General features: G+C 47.2%; 1 protein-coding gene across 2 annotated transcripts; it reads right to left on the bottom strand.

Annotated features, from left to right (window-relative positions):
• Nucleotides 1–1192: 1192 nt before the first annotated feature.
• Nucleotides 1193–14227, bottom strand: fbxo33 (F-box protein 33). Of its 2 annotated transcripts, XR_014597454.1 has the most exons (7): nt 13449–14227; nt 10798–10908; nt 9444–9604; nt 9146–9354; nt 8758–9055; nt 3697–8528; nt 1193–3666 (listed from the first exon to the last, which is right to left on the bottom strand). XR_014597454.1 is itself a non-coding variant. In XM_084013750.1 (6 exons), the coding sequence occupies exons 1-6, from the start codon at nt 13880–13882 to the stop codon at nt 8263–8265; spliced, it is 1479 nt and encodes a 492-aa protein (XP_083869876.1). In that variant the 5' UTR covers nt 13883–14227; the 3' UTR covers nt 1193–8262. The 2 variants fall into 2 exon arrangements, 1 of the variants encoding a protein (XP_083869876.1); XM_084013750.1 differs by having other exon boundaries at nt 1193–8528.
• Nucleotides 14228–22977: the final 8750 nt, after the last annotated feature.

Here is a 22977-nt window from a genome sequence, read left to right as displayed (position 1 = left end):
CCCTCCTCGTCTCCTCCTCCCTCCTAGTCTCATCCTCCTCCTCGTCCTGTCCTCATCTCATCCTCTCTCCTCGTCTCGTCCTCCCTCCTCGTCCCTCCCCATCTCCTTGTCCCGTCCTCCCTCCTCATCTCATCCTCTCTCCTCGTCTCGTCCTCCCTCCTCATCTCATCCTCTCTCCTCGTCCTCCCTCCTCATCTCATCCCACCTCCTCCCTCCTCGTCTCATCCTCCCTCCCCGTCCCATCCTCCGTACCTCCTCGTCCCTCCCCATCTCTTCCTCGTCCCTCCTCGTCTCCTCCTCCCTCCTAGTCTCATCCTCCGTACTTCCTCGTCCCTCCCCTTCTCATCCTCCCTCCTAGTCTCATCCTCCGTACTTCCTCGTCCCTCCCCTTCTCATCCTCCCTCCTAGTCTCATCCTCCCTCCTAGTCTCATCCTCCGTACCTCCTCGTCCCTCCCCATCTCATCCTCCCTCCTCGTCTCCTCCTCCCTCCTTGTCTCGTCCTCCCTCCTAGTCTCATCCTCTCTCCTCGTCCTCCCTCCTCATCTCATCCTCTCTCCTCGTCCTCCCTCCTCGTCCTCCCTCCTCATCTCATCCCACCTCCTCCCTCCTCGTCTCATCCTCCCTCCCCGTCCCATCCTCCGTACCTCCTCGTCCCTCCCCATCTCTTCCTCTCTCCTCGTCTCCACCTCCCTCCTAGTCTCATCCTCCGTACTTCCTCGTCCCTCCCCTTCTCATCCTCCCTCCTAGTCTCATCCTCCGTACTTCCTCGTCCCTCCCCTTCTCATCCTCCCTCCTAGTCTCATCCTCCGTACTTCCTCGTCCCTCCCCTTCTCATCCTCCCTCCTAGTCTCATCCTCCGTACTTCCTCGTCCCTCCTCGTCTCCTCCTCCCTCCTAGTCTCATCCTCCGTACTTCCTCGTCCCTCCCCTTCTCATCCTCCCTCCTAGTCTCATCCTCCGTACTTCCTCGTCCCTCCCCTTCTCATCCTCCCTCCTAGTCTCATCCTCCGTACCTCCTCGTCCCTCCCCTTCTCATCCTCCCTCCTCATCTCATCCTCCCTCCCTGTCCGCCGTACCTCCTCATCCTCGTCCCTCATCCTCCCTCCCTCCTCCCGTCCCTGATGGAGTCTGTTATCAGTAAACACATCATGGTGCAGAGAAAAAGGAGGCAAACAAGACGCTGCAAACGAAGGACGTTTTAATGTTTTTATTCACCGACTAAAAGAAGAGAAGCATTCATTCAACATTAACTCAAATCAACATTGGGCAGGTTGACCCTCAGTCCGTCTGTCAGTGAGGAGGGTTTCCATGGAGCGTTGTAGCTCCTCCCCCAACATGGATCAACACTGTTCTGATAAAATGGGCCCTCAGCTGGAGAGCCTCTTCCCTGCAGACTAAAACAAACCAGCTGGAACGGTTTCAAATCAGAGCTTTGTATCATTTCAGTCTTAAATGTGTTTGAAGAGCACTTTCACAGACGTAGATTACGTTCTCGGATAAATCTTAATCCATGCGTCGCTCGCTCACATGTCTGTAAAAAACGTGTAAGATGAGATGAGAAAGGTTTTCTAAAACGAGTGATTTGAAATCTGGTCCAGCTGTTTCTGGTGCGTCTGGTTTCCTCATCCAGAAACCGACGGCCACGTGCTCACAAACACAATCACACAGGAACACGCCGCTCAGAACAGTCAACATGAAGGATGGTAAAACCAACACACACACACACACACACACACACACACACACACACACACACACACACACACACACACACACACACACACACACACACACACACACACACACACACACACACACACACACACACACACACACACACACACACACACACACACACACCATAGCTTCTGATTTACAAAGTCTGTGTGATTCATAATATACTTCATGTTCATAAATTGAACCCGGACATGTGTTGCATAAGAGTATACCACGGTAATGCATTGTCGATACCTAATACAAATATGCACTGTGTGAGTTTATATCTATCTATCTATATATATATATATTTATATCGTTTATATTTCTTCCTCTATGGTTTTCTAAGACGCAGCCGGGCTCTCAGCACTGCTCGTGCCCCTTGTGGCCACGCGTAAGACTGCTGTTATTGCAAACTGTCCTGATTTTAAACAAATGCACAACATTCGTACCACGATAAAACTGGGGCCGTCTAGCCGGTCTCACGGAGACCAAGAGTGAGGCCGCCGCCGCCGCCGGGCTGGCTGGCCAGAGTCAACTAAATGATACGATTTCAGAAATCATCATAAGGCCAAGTATTGTCATTGCAAGTTCTTATTAGTTTACGTCTTCATTTCTACTGCGAGAGAAAGAAAAGGTAAGAACTGGAACAAAAACAAATCAAATGGAGAAGAGTGTGGATTATATGCATTCCTCTTGCATAGTTGTGTGGCTGGACTGGGCAGCAGCAGGCCTGTGTGTCTCTCTGTCTGTCTGTCTGTCTGCCTGTCTGTCTGATTAGGTTTGGCTCTCCAGACTTTGTTTAGCAGCCAGAAACATCAGAGCCACAGTCGCTGAGACCTAGATGAAGATAGTTGGCCGACACGGAGCATCAATATCTATCAGGAGCTGCACCGCCCTCCCGGTGGGCACCGCCCTCCCGGTGTGCACCGCCCTCCCGGTGTGCACCACAGCGACTGACAGTTTGGCCAGGTTCTGCTCCCAGTGCCATTTTGTTGCTTCTTCACTAGATAAACAATGTGGCAAGTGTGTGTTGGTACCCTTAATATCACTGCGATGATGATGATGATGATGATGATCAGCTGGCTGGATAAATTAGTTTTAGTGTCCAGCCTTCTTCCCTGACTCTCAGCGTGGCTCATGGCCTTCATCATCCACATCCATCGTTATCTGTTACACCCGTTTCCTAGCAGTGCATCCTGTGTTTGCTCCAAGTAACGGACACCAGGATGGTTAATGAGACTCCAGCCCTATGTGAGCCGTCTGGTAGTGGTCTACGGTCTCAGCATCTAGGACCAGGGACGAGGAAACCCGTCTGTCTCGCTTGTGTCCCTACATCTGTTAGAGGAAGGTTTCAGGCCCACAAACGTCTTTCTACGTTGCTTCTGCAGATATTAAACTAAACTTTCCAAACATCTGAGACGTTACAGAGTCTGAGCCATGAACCTCTGCTGCTTTGGTACTAAAACACATCTGATGGTCCATGTCAACGTCATGAGGATTTACTATTAAGCAGCTGTTTGTATGTGGGCCTCGTAGGACCTGGATGATCCCGTTGCACTACAGTCTCAGGTGGACTACATTAGAGACCAGCTCTGTGGATACGATTACCCATCAGGCCCACAGGAGTCCTGCCGTCTTCTGGGATTTCTCTATGAATGCATATACAAAGCACAGAAAAGAAAAAGGAAATGAATCATAAACGGGTCAGGAGAGCAGATGAACTGGCTGCGACCGGATCAACGGTCCTGCTGGTAATGGTCCTCTGACTGACCGACGCCTCGTCGCCCTCGAGTCATGTTAATGCAGGACTCCTTCAAAATAAGAGTCCGTTAGCGGAGTGTCACCGGGCAGACACCAACCTCTACATGTGGGTTAGAAACGAGTCCAGCACAGACTGCAGGCTGTGTATGTGAACATGTGCTGGGATGCGGCCTCGGGTGCTGGAGCCTCGGGTGCTGGAGCCTCGGGTGCTGGAGCATCAAGTGAAGCTTGGCGTCACACCTTGTACGTGGTCTCACACCTCCACTGAGCTCAGACCAGCTGGAACCTGGTGTGACACATCAATGATAATAGCTGCGTCCCTTCAAAAAACAACCACTCATTCAAAGTAAAAAAAATATAATATATATATATATTCATATAGTCTAGTTTTCATGCAGACACTTGAGCCATGTAGTAAACGGGTTTGCGAGTCAGCTGACCTGAGCGACCCCCGGGTGGAATGTCCCATTCCTCGCAGATCTCTAGCAATATATCACTGTACAGCTCCCAGACACTTTCTGTTTGACCGTGGCCACAGACCGGCAGCCGTCCCAGCTGGGGAACGACCATCCGAGGGACCGCCATGTCCCCAACGTGGTCCAACACTGAACCCAACTCCTCGTCCTCCTCGTCTCCAGTGTTACATTCGTTCCCTCCTCACAGTGAAATAGGTGATGGGAGAAAAGAGGGAGGGAGGGAGGGAGGGAGGAGTATGGTGGCAAGGCCCTTCTTCCTCTGTCACACTATACAAGTATACCGACTATACAAGTATAGATTGGACTGGACTAGACTGGACTAGACCAGCCCTGCGTTGGCTCACTGATGTCTCAGCAACATGCAGTCTAGACCCTGAGTGGCCACATTGCTCGTGTTGGTTCTGAACCTCAACGTCGGGCCCTGGTGTCTGCACACAGGTCTGCTTTGGTGTCACACCACAGAAGAAGAAGAAGGTTTTTACCTGGTCCAGCAGTAGACCAGCAGAGTGGTCATAGTCAGAGTGATGAACCTGGAGGACATAGACTAGAAAGGACTAGAAGGAGGTGTAGAGTAGGACTGGACCAGCCTCCTGCCTGTGTGTCTACATGGGCACTTCAGATAGGCTTGAGTCTGGGTTGGGTCTGATCCACGTGGTCTTTGGCAGCTAAGAACACAGGGAGGGAGGAGACCAGATCCAGTGACTCTGAGCTGGAGGCCTGAGCTATTGTAACGTTCCCTCCTCTTCCTCCTCTTCTTGAAAAGCGATTGGACCCTGAGAACGAAGGATTTCTGTTTCCTGCTGCAGTAGAAGTGATCAGACTACGCTGCTGAACATGATCAACCACATGATCAACCCCTCCCCCCTTAAATACACACACACACTTGCATGCAAACATCAGCTTGTTCACACTCACATCGTCATACCACCTTAATCACACATCTCTACTGGTACACCTTTGAAAGCTCACATGAAAACGTGCACGGCGATCACGGGCACGCTACGAGAGAAATAAATAATAAAACACGAGCATCAGTAGCTTCTAGCACAGCGATGACTACACACACACACACATACACAACAGGAAGCTGGGAACTCTGGGAAAACGTCGGTCGGCCTGGCGATACAGAGAGCAGCTCTCCCAGCGCCGTCCTGTCACCCTGTCCGTCTCCTATTTTGTCAAACCGAGGTCAAAGCCTTTCTGCTCTCATGCACGGTGTCGGCATCGTCTCGCTCTCTGCGGTTTAGAAATATTTCTACCCAACTGTCAAACCATTCAGTTCTGATCGTTGGTCCTGGGGCTGTGTAAAAGACGTTGCTGGTAAAAATCTCTTTGCTCAGCTCTGGAATGACCATGAAATGACATTCTACGGTGGCCTGCTGTGGTCTTCCCTCCTCATCAGCCCGTTTATATAAACACAATACAAACAGTCTACGAAGACGAGCTCTAAAACACGAGATGAGAGGAAGAAAATCAAGATAAAAACCAACATGTTCAGGTGTGAGTGTTGGCGTTCCGAGTGTGCAGCTCTATAAACACCCTTTAAAAGAAACTCATGCATCCTGAGATGTGGACCAAGGGGGACCAAGCAGGACTGGGGGGACAAGATCATGCTAAACCACAGGGTCCCTAACAGACGAGCAAACATTTGGTAACCACAGGTCCATCAGGGGGACAAGTTCATTCTGGACCAACAAAGTGCCGGCATACGGTACAAGTCAGGATCCACGTCGGTCCAGGGGAACAGGTCAGTAAACTAGACCTTCATATGGACCTTCACAGTCCTCAAAAGCGCCGCAGTGTGCAAATCAACAAGTGAGCTGAAGTAACTTTGCTAATGACGGCGAGCCGACAGCATTACTCTTTGTGTTCCTGGTAAAATCCCAACTCAGCTCCAAGATGCCTCAATAAGACCCCAGTCAGCCCAGTAAGCCAGCTGCCAGAACCAGCAGGGACAGATGAAACCACAAGCCCAGTTATCTCACAGCCAGCTTCGTGTGGAGCACCAGATATTTGGTCCGACCTGACTATAGCAGCTTGTACCTCCACAGAGCCTCAATCACATGTAGTTCCTTTATTAGGGCTAATAAATCATTCTCAAATACAACCACAACAATAAAAGTGACTATAATGCATTCAAAGTCTTCACCCTCGTTAATGAAGCCAGCAGAAAAACACATTCTCTCCACTCGTTAACTGGTCTCAGCCTGGATCCCCTTCAGTCCAGTCTCGTTGTCCCCGACTACATGGACTGAGATATAAGCCATGCTTCAGTCTTTATCAACCTTAATCTTTGAAAACAAATGTATGATTAGGTTCACTGATCCCCAACTAATGTGGAGCGAGGGACGATCAGCTGGCAAGATAAACAACAACAACAACAACTGTACCCAGAAAACAAGGGACCGTTTCCAAGGCAACTGTGACTCCAGAGGAGATAATAATAATAAAATAAAACACTGATTGCTTCACACAGCCTACTAAACGTCATCATCACCACCGTCCTGGCCATAGTGATGTCACAGGCTTATAGAAATACGCCAAAGGTTTCTCACTCAAAAACCTTGTTGTGCTGTTGGTGCCCCCCATCGAGCAAAGGAACCGGCAGAGGACCCGAAAGGAACCGAGGCATGTATTGGGCCGCCGTGACCGTTGTGCCAACAAGATATGAGTATGGCAGGAATAGAGAACAGCTGACTGGCCAACAGAAACAGTTATGTTCATCCTTTTCTTTTACTGGATCTTCCCCTTCAAATGTTTTAATCCAAAACTCCATCATGGAGAAGAACTGGTTCCTGCCTACAGAACGGCTCGGTGGGTGTTTGCACCCGGAGGGAAGCTGGTCCAACACAGGACTGGTGGAAGATTTCAACGATATAAGGAATAGGTTGATTATGGAATGAAAATAAAGCAATCTGATGTTCTTCTTTACTCAGAGCCCTTCATGTTGTCACACATGTTGCTGACTGGACATTTAATACAAAAAGGGCTCTTGGACCAGTGATACCAGTCAGAATGTCTTGACCTCTAAGCCACCCTGAGCACAGAAGCTCAGATCAGTCTAGAAGGATCAGGGGGCGTGGCCCATCGGGACGGCCTGGATTTCATAGCTCGGCTGAACGTCAGTCAGAAGACTCGGCTCCCTAAGAATCGACTCGTGAGCAGCGTGGGAAGTGTGTTGAACGTAAGCGTGTAACAATATTCTCCATAACACCGTCAGTTAGGGACTCAATAAAATCATGTACAGGTTCAGTCCAGCACTGACGTGGTTAAACTGATGAGCAGCTGCCAGTCGGCCACATTACAGTGGAGATACCCGCCCTGCTGCCACGTTCTTGGACTAGTGGACTCATGGACTAGTGGACTAGTGGACTCATGGACTAGTGGACTAGTGGACTAGTGGACTAGTGGACTCATGGACTAGTGGACTAGTGGACACGGCGACTTTCAGAGCAACAGAAGAAGCAGCTATGGTTGTTACCCAGGAAGTGATTGATTGGTAAGTTTACAAACGTTCTGCTAGAGTGGAGCAGGCAGGCCGACACAGAGCAAAGGTTCAACTAAACTAACCCCCCACCCCCGAGTCCATCACTCATTCGGCCTGCCTGTCCTGTTCTAGCCGTGAGCAGGAGAATAATAATACATCTGTATTTAAACACACACAAAGCCTGTCGAGGCAGGGAGCCGCCACACAGGAACACCAGGTTATACAGAGCAGGGAGGGATGGAAACATAAACCAAAGTTACACCATACAGAGGCTCTGGAGGTTGTTACGGTGAAGGAGAGATGTTGAGCTCTGGAGATGTTGTCAGTCAAGACCAGACCAGACCAGAGTAGACTGGACCAGGCCAGACTACTAGAGGGCTAATGGAGCAGCAGAGTGACCCATTACAGCAGACAAATAGAAGATGATGACTCGAGTCTGGTAGTCAGGGACCACAGGTCGGTTCAAACTGAATAAATAGGAAGTTTGAAGCAGAATATCCCATTTTAAAAAGGGATATTCTTAATTGGAAAATGTATTTTAAGCATCTTCTCCAAGTTACTGGCTAACTATATAATCAAGAGGCAAAGCAAGAACACAGGGGACCGTTTGGAACAAGGTTGGACTAGACTGTGGACTAAAACCCCTGTGAAAGAAACACAACAAAATAAAAGTAAAATAAAAACCATCAGCTCACATCAGTTCACATGAATGTTCCAGTTTCTGCTCTGGGGCTGGTTCAGAGGTCTGTGGGCCGGTCTGGCCTGGTCTGGTCTTGGCACCCTTTCGGCTGTGTGATGTGGTGGACCCGCCATCCCGGCCTACATGCCCAGGCTGAAGGTGTGCATCTCGCGGTGGAAGTGCTGGGTGGGTTCGGACAAAACCATGCTGGAATCCAGGTAAGGGTGCCAGGCACGGCCGAGGCCCAGAGAGACCTCCTTGACCATGTTGTGGACTGGGTCACCCTCCATGCACACGGTCTGGTCCGGGTCGAAGTCGATGCTCTCCTCGGAGACGGTGAGGACGCGAAGGCTGGAGCCTCGCAGACGAGAGATGGCCACCAGGTTGTGGGACCAAACGGTGTAACCTGCAGAGAGACAGACAGAGACGGAGAGAGAGACAGGCTGGTTGGACCAATGGAGACGCTTCACCCTCAACACAAATCTAGGTCCAAACCTCGACACAACAGAAACAACATTGCCATGGAGGATCAGATTTAAAGTTTGGCCATCCACATCAGTCCACTGAACCTGAACCACTTTCTAGACTACATCAGATGGTCCAGCACTGAAGTGTACGTACGTCCCTGAACTCACCGTGTATCACCAGGACAGCCAGCTGAGTGCACCTCCACGCCAGGAGGACCAGCGGGTCCTCGTTCCGATTCATGCTGAGGTCGGGGAAGTCGGGGTCGTCCCTCAGGAGCAGGAAGTGAGTCAGCGTTTTGTTGTACTGCTGAGAGATGAGCTCCAGGGTGGCGTCGGTCACCGTTGTGCTGTAGCTGTCCAGGTGGAGGCGCTCCAGAGGGAGGCTGGGCTTTAGGACCCCGAGGAGCTCCGAGCTGTTCATCTCCAGGGCCATGATGTACACTCGCAGGTTGGCGCTGGCACGAGTCTGTGGAGGATCAGTTCAGACTCATGTACACATGGAGGCCAGCAGATCAAAGAGTGGCCCTACAAGACTTAGAAACACGTGTTACATTACCAGTGTCTTCCAGTCCTCGTCTGTAGCGGCTCCTTCCAGCGGTTTGAACTCCAAGGCGGCGCCGTTGAGCAGCAGGGAGAGGCGATGCAGTGGAGTTTGGCGTGGAGATGCCAGCAGACTACAAAGCTCAGATGTCAAATCAGAGAAATCCAGAGCCAAGGAATGAAGATGAGACAGACGATCCAGCTCCGACGGTGAGATGAGGGGACCTGGAGGACATTCAGAGAGACATCATATACTCTACTGTTACTGTGTTACACAGGAATATCATCCACCCAGACTAGAAGAATCAACACACCCAGCTGGTGGTCCAGTAAACTGAGGTGCTGCAGGGTCTCGGCTGAGGGATTAGACAGGCAGGCTAAGGAGCAGGGCGTCACCAGACCCAGCATGAAGCTGCAGGACAACCACCTCAGCTGCCTGCTGTTAGACAGCACCTCCATGAACAACTGCTGGATCCTGCAGGAAAGAGGAGGACAGAAAACAATTAGCTTCCATGCACATTCCCAGCATGCCTCCTGCCTTCAGCCTCCAGCTGACTATACTGAGGGAGTCTGGCTGATTATAGGTTTTATTTGGGGTTCATGAAAACAGCTGATGACATCACCTGTCCTGCTGGATCCTCCAGACCTGCTCCACAAAGCAGAACATAGAAGGTATGATGACCTACCATCGAGATGAAAACAAACCCACACTGGTTGCCATGACGGCGAAATGGAGGGACACCAGAAGGAACGGTATCTGAACAGCTGTGTGGGGACACGGGTCCTCACACAGAGTCTACATACGTATGTGTGTACACAACTGTAGAGCATCATCATTACACTCAACTAAGCTCCATGTCTCCTGCAGAGATCCAGCAGCATGTTTTACTGTTACATGCTACACAAACACTCGTCCACGCTGCAACAACAACCGTCACGGCAGAGAGGAAGCAACACTCAACGGTGCTGCTTCCTTTCACACAGAATGTGTGAGACCAAAAGATCATTTTACGCAACAGCGTAAACACCGGTATTATGTTGAAACATCATATTTTGATGCAACATGAGCTAAAATGACAGGAATGTCTGCTCGCCGACCGAGCTGCTCGTTAGCGACTGAGGGTGGAAACCCTGTTATAACATAACGCCACATGGCCAGGACAGTCTTTCATTTTACATGATGATAGACAGACAGCTGCTACAGACAGACAGCTACAGACAGACAGCTCTGAGGCGACAGCCAGCAGAAAGGGTGAACGAGTGTCATGGTCACAGGTTTGAGCCTTTCGTTGTCATCTTTCTGCAGAAAAAAGATTTCTGATTTTTTTTCATGCCAGCTTTCGATTCGGTTCACGCCCACATCTTCATTTGCAATTCTGAGTCTCTCAACGAGCCGTCCCTCTTCAGAGACCAGACCAGAGTCTGCTGCACCCTGGTAGTCTAGGCTACATGAGTTATTCATTCATTTCATCCGTTCAGTTCAGTGCCGTGGGATGGCGATGCTGGAGTATACTCTCCCGCACAAAGATCCACCGAGTATTAAAGAGACAATAAATGTGTGTGTGTGTGTGTGTGTGTGTGTGTGTGTGTGTGTGCGTGTGTGTGCGTGTGCGTGTGTGTGTGCGTGTGTGTGCGTGTGCGTGTGCGTGTGTGTGTGCGTGTGCTTACTCGTTGATCTTCTTGTCTCCCTGGTGGATCTGGTGCAGGTTGGAGCTGTCCAACAGCCCCTCCTGCTGGAGAACACAGGTGTCTCCATACAGACTCAGCTTCCGCAGGTTTCTAGACAACGAGAGAGACAAATGTCAGGAACACAGAAAAGAAACAACAAGTGCTCAACTCTTCCTTCACGGCCCAACATATCCCAGAATTCATTGCTGGTTGGTGACATTTGGATTTTAATCAACGTGGCGTCTACGAGCGGAATCAGCAGCCTGAAATACATCACGTGGCGTCTGCAGTGAAGCATAACCTCCACCGTAATATTAAATAAAAACTATCAAATATGACCCGTTAGGGCTGTTCGATTTTGCTCAAAAATAAAATCCTGATTTTCTTCTCTCAAAATCCGATTTTCAATTACGATAGCGTTTATTTTGTGAAATGACAAAAGGCAAAGAAATTATTTCAAATATGCTGTTTTTTATTGAACATTTTGCAAATAATTTCCCCGTTGGGATTTGAGTGCAAACCTTGCTCTTATTAAACAAAAAATCCCTCAAGGGATTAAAATAAAGAACAATTAATGAACTTTTGCCATCTGGCTTTGCTCCATGTTATCTTCTTGTAGACCTCTTGTAAACAAAAAAAAACCCAAAAAAACAATCCCTTTAGGATTAAGAGAAAAACCTCACGTTCACATGTATCTTAAGGTGTGTCCATTAAACAATTAATGAATAAAGTGCAGAACTTTAACTTAACTAAAAAAATAGATTTTACGATCTTCACGTTTTTAACATCGTCCTAAGTACATAATCGCGATTACGATTTAAAATCGATTAATCGAACAGGCCTATGACCCGTCTTCATTGTAATCATATAAAGTTAGCTACCACATCTAACCTGCCTTCATCAAAAGTGTGTAATTTTCTTCAAAATTAACAAAATAACCCCAATGTTTGTTAGTATTAGACTTGACAGAGAACCAAATGGAATCATGTGACTGGATGGTTTGTAATCATCCGTTTGCCGAAGTCATTACTGCTGTTAAGTGTCTGGTTTAATTACATGAGTGGAGGTTGGGAAGGTTTGAGTCCTGCACATTGCCGGGTCATCACCTGTCCTGGCAGAATTGCGATTGCACTTTGCCGTCTAGCGCCCTTTACTGTCTGGTATCCAATCAAGCAGCAGCATTTACAATCTTGATTCAATTCCAAACAGGCATCCGTTCTGACAAAGCGGATTATAACCCACGTGTGCCCTGATGCAACCACCGAGTAGAGCCGCCTCTAGGTTACCGTGTGCATCCTGACTTACTGAGCCCACTTCCTGTAAATGAAGCGAGAGCGAAGCTGCACAGGACGCCTCCGCAGTGAAACCAACACAGTCTCACTTTGTCACCCGAAAACCTGCGAGCTACAGTTAGATACGACAGCTCACAGTCTCTTTAGCTTTATATAAAACAATAACAATCAGCAATAAAATAACTGAATTAGCTGAATATGGCACATTTTATTATAAAACACTGCTGAAGATACACTTAGCATTGCTGCTTTGCTTGTGGCAGTCGGGAGGAGGCTGCATAAGTTCTTATTGAGTTCTGATCCAGACTAGATCTGAAGTTCCCGTTGAGGCAATGTGCTACAAGGAATCCTAATCTCCACGGCATCCAACAAATCCACACACATTACTGTTTCAAGCAACAACCAATGAAACCTTGTTAAATATACCGAGGTGGCAGTAGCTCCCCAACTGTTTGCAGGTGTTCAACCTGGGGGGACAAAAGTATCCAAAAACAGGAAGGTTCTGGGATACAGGTTGGATCCGTCAGTCAGAAAACAGTAACGTTTCAGCCCCCTCAGCAGAACTAAGACATGAACCGGCACAGCTGTGGACGGGTGTCATTCAGCTGTGGACGGGTGTCATTCAGCTGTGGACGGGTGTCATTCAGCAGTAGACGGGTGTCATTCAGCAGTAGACGGGTGTCATTCAGCTGTGGACGGGTGTCATTCAGCAGTGGACGGGTGTCATTCCCAACACTACAAAGCCCCGTAGAGAATAATGGAGAATGTAGGAGAAGGTACAACAGAGAGGATTCTGCACAGACATCAGAAATCTTAACAGTCAAGCTGACGTTTTACTTCCAGAGCAGAGTGAGGGTGTGTGTGTGTGTGTGTGTGTGTGTGTGTGTGTAGCACATGGACTGTTCCACCTTACAGTACAGCAGAGATAACTGTGTGTGTGTGTGTGTGTGTGTGTGTATATATGTGGTGTGGTGTGTGTATGTGGTGTGGTGTGTGCTGATATCAGCATCTCTGTCCAACAAAGCCTCCTGCTCCCCGCCATGGCTGCTTTGTATCTGCTGGTATGAAAACCTCGATGTTACACAGAAAACAACAAAAGAACCACGCGCTTCATTGTTCGATGACGTCAGAATAAGCTTAAACCCCGTCTTCGATGAGACGTCACGGTAGCCCCGCTAGCTCCAACCGCTAAGACGTGACCCTGTTACGTAACTGCTAATGTCAGGGTTTGTTTATAGCTAGTTAGCTTAGCTGCTAGCTTACTGCGGCGCACTAAACGATGAAACGTTAAGGGAGGCGGTGTCACGTTGAATAAAACAAACAGCCACCCGCGGTGTTGTTGCGCCGGTGTCACTCCACCTGTTGTTGCGGATGCTGGCGAACACACACAGGACCTGGTCCAGGTAGGTGGCCATGGCGTCCCTCCACCGCCCGGAGACCTGCGGGTCGCCGTCGGGCTGCTCCATCCTGGCGGACGACGGGCCGATACTCAGCGGGCGAGGGTAGCCTTCCAGCGGGGCGAGCTCCAGCTGCAGCTCCCGCACGAAGGAGCCGAACTTCCGCATGAGGAAGTCCAGCTTCGGGGTCTCCTGGGAGCTGGAGCCGCCGCCGTTACAGCCGCCGCCGACCCGCAGCTTGAGCTCGGTCCACAGCGCTGGGTAGAAGAGACACTCCCTCCAGCGGGAGCACACGGCAGAGGCCCGCAGCTTGTCCCGGTCCGGCAGAAAGGAGAATATGTGGACGATGAGCTCGCTGGGTAAAGCCATGGCCCCGACACCTCCGCACAGAGCCATGGCGAGCCGAGGACCGCGGTCCCGAATCCGACAAGCCGGGAAATAAACCTACAACCGTTTAAAAGTCGGAGCTGCGGCGACGCTTCTTCCTCTCGGTGAAAACAAACCGTTTTTCAGCTTCGCCTTCAATACTATCGGACCGAACCACTCCGTGTCTCCGCGGGGGGATCAAAACAATCCTCGCGCATATTCAACAAATACCCGTTAACGTGACAACCGTCATCTTTTGTGTTTAAAATAATACGATTTCATCGAGTCAGCCTCGTTAAGGCTTAAGTGAGGATGACACCATCTTGTTTTGGTAACCGGTGATCTCAGCGACCCCTTCTCCATCCGAATGGTTCAGTCCAGAAGTGCTGTTATTTTTGCCATACAGCCGCGCTCCGCCAGAGGGCGGTGTTTCCCGACAGGAAAAAAACAGAATACTACACGTGATCTTTATTTTGGAGGTGGTTCCCGTCCAGACAAACGACCTGAGGGCTTTTACACAAAACGAATCCAGTGCGCGCACGCCGCTTCCTCAACTAGACCCCGAAATCGATCACTGATTCATTGCTGCGATCCCAAATCCACCATGACGACGATGACGCGTGCGGCGTACTTTTCACAACTGAGCACGAGCTTTTGATGGAGGCGTATGAGGAGTTCAAGCTCCTCCGTAAAAGGAAGCACTGTGGCTTAATGAACCAGACGATGTTACATTGTTACTGTAGCGCTTTAATCGGGCGCTCACATACTATATGAAAACGTTGACAGCTCCGGTGGCTGGAGAGGAACGTACAGGGCGAACTCGCACTTTACAATAGCGCTCCCAGCGGTTTATTGATGCATTACTCCCAGATTCACAGAGAGGGAGAGGGAGGGGTCTGGACCCGCCGGTCTTAAACTGATGTGCGGTGGAAAACAATATGAACAACTTCATGAACACAGTTATAAATGTGACAATAACGATCACATGTATAGTTTAATAACGTATGAATATAGGCTGAATGAATGTAAAATAATGGTCACAGTGTTTAAATAATGGCAGCATGCTACTTCACTGGACAGTAATATGTAACGAGCAGTGGAACAACTGTAATGAACACGTTGGTTTCCCAACAAAGATTGATGTACCGTATCCTGGCTGGATCTTATCAGGCTAGCTCCGCAGGATACATCTCCATGGTAACTTATGCCATATGCGACATGCTTCAACCGGGATGACTGAGAAATCCCGGCTTAATCCCTTATCTGGGTTTTATGCAATAGCCCCAGGTCGATGTGTGGACCTGAGACTGGCTGGTAAATGTTTTCATTTAGTGCTGAATCACCTGGAGTCTGCTGCAGGTCCACCTTGAACCACCAGGTGTCAGTAGAGCTCTATGACTGACTGCTGGAGTGATGACAGAAAAGCAATCAGATTAGAAATAGAAAAGCAAGCAGTATACACTGTATACAGCATATCTGCATACAGTATGTATATATGTATATGTCTATTAAAACAACATGTTGACTGAACTAAAATGTTCGTTTGTAACAATATAAACTCTCACGCCCCTTCATAGTGAGACAAGCTTCGGTTGTACTTACGTACGACATCACAAACTGTAAAAGTGTCTCTTTAAAGAAAGTTTGACCTTTGTTCAGGTCATTTACATATGCACTTAATTCTAGCTGGGTGCCACTGTGCATATCATGTTACTATGAATCTGCAACAATCATACGCTGCATCTGCGTGGTGAGGAAGCTGCTGGAGCCAACAACTGATATAAAGAACCTGACCTGTCTCCTGGGTGAAAGTCCTGTGTTTGCTGGACCGTCCACCACGACTGAGCAGACTCTTAGTCTCTGCTCCCCCTATCAGCAGCTAGATGGAAGACTGCCACTAGGCTTAATGACCAGTAGCTTGCTGCTCCAGGACCTGGACCAGATCCCAGAGCCCAAATCCCAGGTGAACTTGTTTTCTCAAGCCTCACTCTTGCTCCTGTTCTATCTGGAACATGGAGAAAAACAGAAAGCTGGGTACATGAACATGATTATTTATTAGCCATGTAAAATAATATCCCAGCATGCCTCACTGTGAAAACACGCTGAGACGGAGATGAAGGATTGAAAACATTTCAACACTAGAAGAGCATAATGAGTGAAAGGTTAGACTCGAACACCTCCAGAAGCACGTGAATAAAATACCACATTTATGTGAAACGTATGTTCAATAGCTTCTTATGTCAAACAGGATATCGACCTTTGTGGTTTATGGGGGATGTACGTTCTCACGGTCAATAAACCAAGAGAGAGAGAGAGAGAGAGAGAGTGTGTATGTGTTTCTGTGTGTGTGTGTGTGTGTGTGTGTGTGTGTGTGTGTGTGTGTGTGTGTGTGTGTGTGTGTGTATGTGTGTGTGTGTGTGTGTGTGTGTGTGTGTGTGTGTGAAAGTGGACCTCACTAGTTCTGAATGCTAGAAACAGAGTGACTTAAGTGATTAAGGAACTGGTGGGGAAACAACATTTCAGGATTCTGTTACATTTAAGTGATATTTTTTATTCTGATTTTTTTTTATATCTGGCCTGTTTTTTTATAGAGCTGTAGAACAACTGGAAAGTGTGGACCCCACAATGGGACCAAAACAAGTTAGACCCCACAAAGGAGGAGAACGAGTATGTGTGTGTGTGTGTGTGTGAGAGAGAGAGAAAGAGAGAGAGAGAGAGTATCTGTTCCTCCACCATCCTGCTGTGACTGATTATATGTGAGATTTTTAGATGAATGCATCAATGTGTAAGCAGCATTTTACTGTTGCAGTTGGAGCTGAGTTTAACCAGCTATACTGTTTACTGTTTAGTCTCATTTCTGTTCCTCCGAAGGGTCGTAAGGGAAAAGGCAAGGAAAGACAACACAAAATGCCATGTTTAAATATTCCTTCTGTGAGTTTTGAATATAAAATGTAATGGATGAAGTCACTTTTTTTGTAAATATGATCCAAAACATCTTTGACAATATTTTTTTTCAATGAAATTGTATATTTCTTGTGTGAAATCTTGATCTTGACAACACCTAAATGTAATTGCAACATCAGCCTCCGAAATGTAGTAGAAGTATGATGAATGATGAAATGATAAAATGGAAATACAATAATAGAATACAAGTACCTCAGAAATAAGGATATTATTTCACTAAATGCTGTTGGGGAGACGTTTCCTCTTGTTCCGACTTCTAAGCTCCCGTCTTACATGCAATCATCCTTTCATCTCCTGCCTGAGTGTCATTTAAATAATTTTGTTACAGTCATGTTGAAACCATCGACTAACGATGTCATCAGAAAATACTCAGCTGGGTTTCAGAATGCAGAGACTAATAATATTCTGTGTTTTAGTATTTTGCAGGACTTGATAAGTGCATGATACAACACACAGCACGTTAATGTGGGTTGGCTGTGTGTGTGTGTGTGTGTGTGTGTGTCTGTGTGCATGTGTGACTCATCAGGGCATAGACCTGTAAACATGTAAAACAGTTGTTGAATGGAGTACCAATGTCTCTGGTTTCTAATGAGATCAGTGAGGATCATTAACTGCTTCTGCTCACAAACATGCTTATATTTGAGTCACTACTGGAAAAAACAACTGCAGTATAGTGAAGGTGGAAGATCTCAGTGTTGGCAGAGAACAATGATGAATCATACAGACCCTTCAACACATCACCAATTATATATACAGTATATACAGTATGTATATGTTTGTAGGAAAGGTGATTTGTTTTTGTTTCAGTGAAGAAAGTGAAAAAGAAGGAAATGTCCTCCAGGTTGTGATAGCAGGAATTTAAGAGTTTGGTACTACTGAACACAAGAAAAACACGATTTAAATATCGTTACAACACAAAAAGAGTGGGCTAAGTAGTGAGCCCTGTGGGATACCACCGGTTGAGGATCATTGCAACAGATGAATTATTTCTAGAAAATCATCAATATGCTTAAGAATCATTTCTCTCTTTCCTGTTTTAGCATCAGATACTCTGTTTAGTACATCAGGTTAGCATCAACTACTCTGTTTAGTACATCAGGTTAGCATCAGATACTCTGTTTAGTACATCAGGTTAGCATCAACTACTCTGTTTAGTACATCAGGTAAGCATCAGATACTCTGTTTAGTACATCAGGTTAGCATCAACTACTCTGTTTAGTACATCAGGTTAGCATCAGATACTCTGTTTAGTACATCAGGTTAGCATCAGATACTCTGGTTAGTAGCTACATCAGATTAAGGTCCAGGTTCAGGTGCAGGAAGTCCCAGACCAGAGTATCATGAGGTGGGACTAGAAGGGTCCTTGGAGAGTGCAGTTCATTCTACACCCTTTGTGCTACACCCTTCGTGCTACACCGTTCATACTATGCCCTTCACCCTTCATGCTACACCCTTCATGCTACGTCCTTCACACTACACCCTTCATGCTACACCCTTCATGCTACGCTGTTCATACCTAAGCCCTTCATGCTACGCCCTTCTGCCAAGTTTCATTAGAATCAGGTCCATAGTTTTTCCTCGATCCTGCTGATAAACAGACAAACACAACCTCGTGTGCAGAGGTGATGATAAAGAGCTGCGTGTAGTTGCAGTAAACCGGAAGTCCACTGCTTTTGTGTTGCAAGATTTGGCAACAGAGCCCTGAAATGAGAAGGTATTGATATTGACTCGGTTAAGTGCCTCCTGCAGTGACACTGTATTTTCCCACCAAGTCCAATGAGTAACTTGCCTGTAGTCTCAGTGTAGATCAATAACATGGTCCAGTCAAATACATGTTGAGGCTTATAACAATTAGAGGCAGAGTGGATCCATACATAATTAAATAGCCTATTTGTGAGCTTTTACACATTATTACTTGGGCCTTGCACACTTGAAATCTCTGTTCCACTTTGAGGAAGGAGAAACAAGAATGGAGGTCATGTAATGTGATTATATTCTCTGCCCTGTTGCCTCACTTTTAAACAACGGCTGACAGAACAATGCTTCTCATGCAACTTTAATCTGCTTTCCTTCCAGTGGGAAAATAAGAAAACCCCTCGTCCTTTATTGAACCCAGGCAGCATCAGCCGTCAGGTAACGTGTTGTTTTTATGAAGGAAATCTCTGTTCATGTAGCTTTGGATTTATTTGTTAATGTTTAAACTTCATGGTATATCCTGGAGACCAAGCGTTAATGTTGGCTGCTTTGATTCATGCATTTTTTATCTGCTGTTCCCTTCACACTGTCTTTTATGAACATGTCCTTGGAATAAACCAAAGTAGGAGCTTAACATGTTTAATGTTTAATTAAAATATATAGTTTTCCTTTTTTAGAAAAGGCTAGAAGGTGTATTGTGACGACAAGGGGTGATACATCATAGATCATGTTCATTTATTTATAATTTATTTATAATAATTGGTCATATATGGTGATCATTTATCACCCTTTTAATTGTTTCTACACCATTCAAGTGGCATGCTGGTCGATGAGCTGCTTGTCAGTCAGTTTTTGCTCTCTGCTTTGTGTTTAGTGCTAAATATGAGCTAATCGGCACATCAGGTGAATATTAGCATGCTAACATTGTTGCGTTTGGCATGTTAACATGCTACCTGCTGTCAAAGACATTATGTGACTGTTATGTAATGTGTTCGGTAATAAGTTAGACCTGCTGCTTCGGGTAATGGGGTGATAATTGAATAATTGTTTGGTGTCTGCATATAAAGGAACACAGTGAGACACTTGTGTACAACAAGGAAACCCACCCATTTGAAGCTTGTGATGCCGCCGCAGGAAAACTGTGTGTTAATTAGCCGGCATTAATATAAAAGCCCATCACTGGGCTCTGTAATAGCTTTATATATGACTTATTGATTAGTTCCAGCTAAGCACTCGATTCTCACCACTTGCATTGAAGTGATTCTCAACATGATTCTCACATTCATGAGAAATAAAAATCCATGACTTGATGCACATTATCCCTCTTTGTTCTGCTGCAAAGAGCAGAAAGTAGCGGCGTGACGCTTAATCAAACCAGCCGTGTCGGCGTGAATTCAGACCAAAAGAGCTTTAATGTCAGACAAGTCATTAAAATTAACTTATGCTGTGTTCAACTGTACAAATAGAATGACAAACAACTCACCAGAAGATTTCCTGCACAACCGAGAGAGCAGGAACACGGAAGAGATTGCAAACTCAGATCCAACCAGGCTGAAAGGATAGAAATGTAAACACATCCGCTGCAGACTAAAGAAGTAGAAACAGACTAAGATGATGAATCAACAACTGAACTGCTGCAAACAAATGAACGACTAAGTGACAAAAGAAAAAGAAACCCAGTTCAGCGCCACACCTGCACACAGGGTGCTGGAGGGGTCGTCAAGTTGAAGACGTTGACTTTATTTTCTCTTCTTTTGTCTATTTGCACACGTTTTCTTGATATTATTAGTATCAGTAATGAGTGGACGGAGCTCCGTGAAACCGTGAAGTCATTTCGGTTAAAGGTTACGAAGACGAGCCAGTGAGCTTAATGAGCTTAACGAGCTTAACGAGCAACGTAACACCTGACAATAAAGCCGTGTTTCACTGAACTCCCTGTTTGAATGTTTCAGGCCGGTTCCACTTTGCTTTAGTGCACCTGTAACCACGCTGAGTGAGGTCACGGTGTACCTGGAGTACTCCTCTTCATCACTGCAGCGAGGTGAAAGGTTAAACCATTTGCCCTTTAACAGTTTGTGTTTGCATCTTAATCACACATTTGGTTGAAGCCCCAAAATCACACTCTGAGTCTTTAGTGGCCAAGAATACAAAAACATCTCATTGTGACACATTACTGTCAGGATGTCTGGAGCTCCGCTCGGCGGCGTCCGGAGGGATTATTTTCACTCTTGAGCTTAAATTGGTGTCTCCTCTATCTCCTCCTCCCACTCTCTCACTCGTAAAGGTCACAACAGTTTCTGCCTCCGCTCAACTCTCTCATTAAGAAATCACTGGGTCTCTGTTATAAGGCCGGCTGGTTTAACACACACACACACGCGCGCGCACACACACACACACACACACACACACACACACACACACACACACACACACACACACACACACACACACTGAGTGAAGAGTGACTCAGAGGCAGTTATCCATAGAAATGGATCCATTAAATATTCATTATTAGTCTCCCTCCACTGATGGATTTAACTAGACTGACCTCTGCATCGAACAACGCTGCAGGTTTGAGGATAAGAACTCGTTTAGAGATTCAGGTTTCTGGATTAGGGCTCCGCTAATTCATTTAGTCCAGTGTGTGTGTGTGTGTGTGTGTGAGAGAGAGAAAGGTACACGCTATATGTCGTTACTGCTAAAAAAACTAAATTCATTTCATACACACAAGGAGGTGCTCGATTAAATCAGGATTCATCAGTGGTGAAGCCGATGGTGTGAATATTTAATGGGGACATTTCTCTGAAAGACGGAGTTTCAGACAGACGGGCATGCAGACAGACGGGCAGATGCAGACAGACAATATGGTAACAAGAATGTGTGTTTTTAACGTTGAAGCAGGTGAACATGTTCTGGTAGAAACCCAAAATGATCATCATAGACGGTGTATTCTCCGCCTGTCTTTCCTTCATAGATGGTGTATTCACCACCTGTCTCCCCTTCATAGACGGTGTATTCACCACCTGTCTCCCCTTCATAGGCAGTGTATTCACCACCTGTCTCCCCTTCATAGACGGTGTATTCACCACCTGTCTCCCCTTCATAGGCAGTGTATTCACCACCTGTCTCCCCTTCATAGACGGTGTATTCACCACCTGTCTCCCCTTCATAGGCAGTGTATTCACCACCTGTCTCTCCTTCATAGACGGTGTATTCACCACCTGTCTCCCCTTCATAGACGGTGTATTCACGCCCGTCTCTCCTTCATAGACGGTGTATTCATGCCCGTCTCTCCTTCATAGATGGTGTATTCACGCCCGTCTCTCCTTCATAGATGGTGTATTCACGCCCGTCTCTCCTTCATAGATGGTTCACGCCCGTCTCTCCTTCATAGACGGTGTATTCACGCCCGTCTCTCCTTCATAGATGGTGTATTCACGCCCGTCTCTCCTTCATAGATGGTTCACGCCCGTCTCTCCTTCATAGACGGTGTATTCACGCCCGTCTCCCCTCGGTGCTGCTGCCGGGGTTCAGATGTAATATTAATCTCCCCTCAGAGGATGGGCTGATGTCTTCATCGGTGTGGTGATGAAACCCGTCACCCCGCGTGTCTCGGCTTTTATGCCGTGCCTTCGCTTGCTGCTCGAGTCCTCGGGGGCCGCTGAGTGCCGAGTGCTGTTACAAACAGATAATGACGCCTCATTAGCAGGCAGACGATCCAGGTAGAATATCAACCAGAGAAGCACCTGGTAGATACACACACACACAGTACAGTGGGAACACACTGTTTTCATTTCATTTCATGATTCACACACAGGGGGCGCTGTTGGTCTATTCATGTGTGTTTCACCCTCTCTCTCTCTCTCTCTCTTCACACTGGCTGAGCTTCCCTTCCTCAATACCAGGAATGAAGGATTTCACCGTCTCACGCACACACACACACACACACACACACACACACACACACACACAACGATGTCCTCTCAGCCAGTTGATAATGTTGTCTGGCGACTGTGTGTGTGTGCGTTTCCCGTCATCGTTGTTACCTTCGTGAAGTACCTGTCGGCTTCCAGTACCTGTCGGCTGCTTCACGTCCCTGTTGGCAGTGTGATCGTCCCCTTTAAATATCAGACAGGATCGACCTGCTCTTTCACATACGACGGTGCTTCCTCCCAGCTTGAGGACCGCTGCCTATAAGATCTATGGACCGCTTCCAATGTCCCGGCTCAGCCCCAAGCACTGAACCCTGGTGGACTCTAATCGATCCCCCGTGACATCACCGTAAATGTGAGTGCAGGAGGGCGTGTGATAAATGGGACGGCACTCTATGACATCACGTTTCCTGGACGAAGACATTTCCCTGCACGGTCAAGTGTAAGACTGTATGTGTGAGTAGTTTAATGAAGGCATCATACGGCAGTAATTTGGGTGTTAACTGTTAAAGATCCCATGAAAATGACATTTCC

The sequence above is a fragment of the Eutrigla gurnardus genome (genome assembly GCF_963514095.1).
Source record: "Eutrigla gurnardus genome assembly, chromosome: 7".
Lineage (NCBI taxonomy): Eukaryota > Metazoa > Chordata > Actinopteri > Perciformes > Triglidae > Eutrigla > Eutrigla gurnardus.
Note: the sequence above shows the minus strand (reverse complement) of the source record. Positions and strands in the feature narration are given on the sequence as shown.

Coding starts and splice junctions, on each gene's coding strand:
- fbxo33 (XM_084013750.1), bottom strand. CDS start 13,882: ATGGCTCTGTGCGGAGGTGTCGGGGCCATGGCTTTACCCAGCGAGCTC. Junction 9,605..10,797: donor GGAGACAAGAAGATCAACGA/GTAAGCACACGC, acceptor TCTTTCCTGCAG/GATCCAGCAGTTGTTCATGG. Junction 8,529..8,757: donor GGCTGTCCTGGTGATACACG/GTGAGTTCAGGG, acceptor GTCTCTCTGCAG/GTTACACCGTTTGGTCCCAC.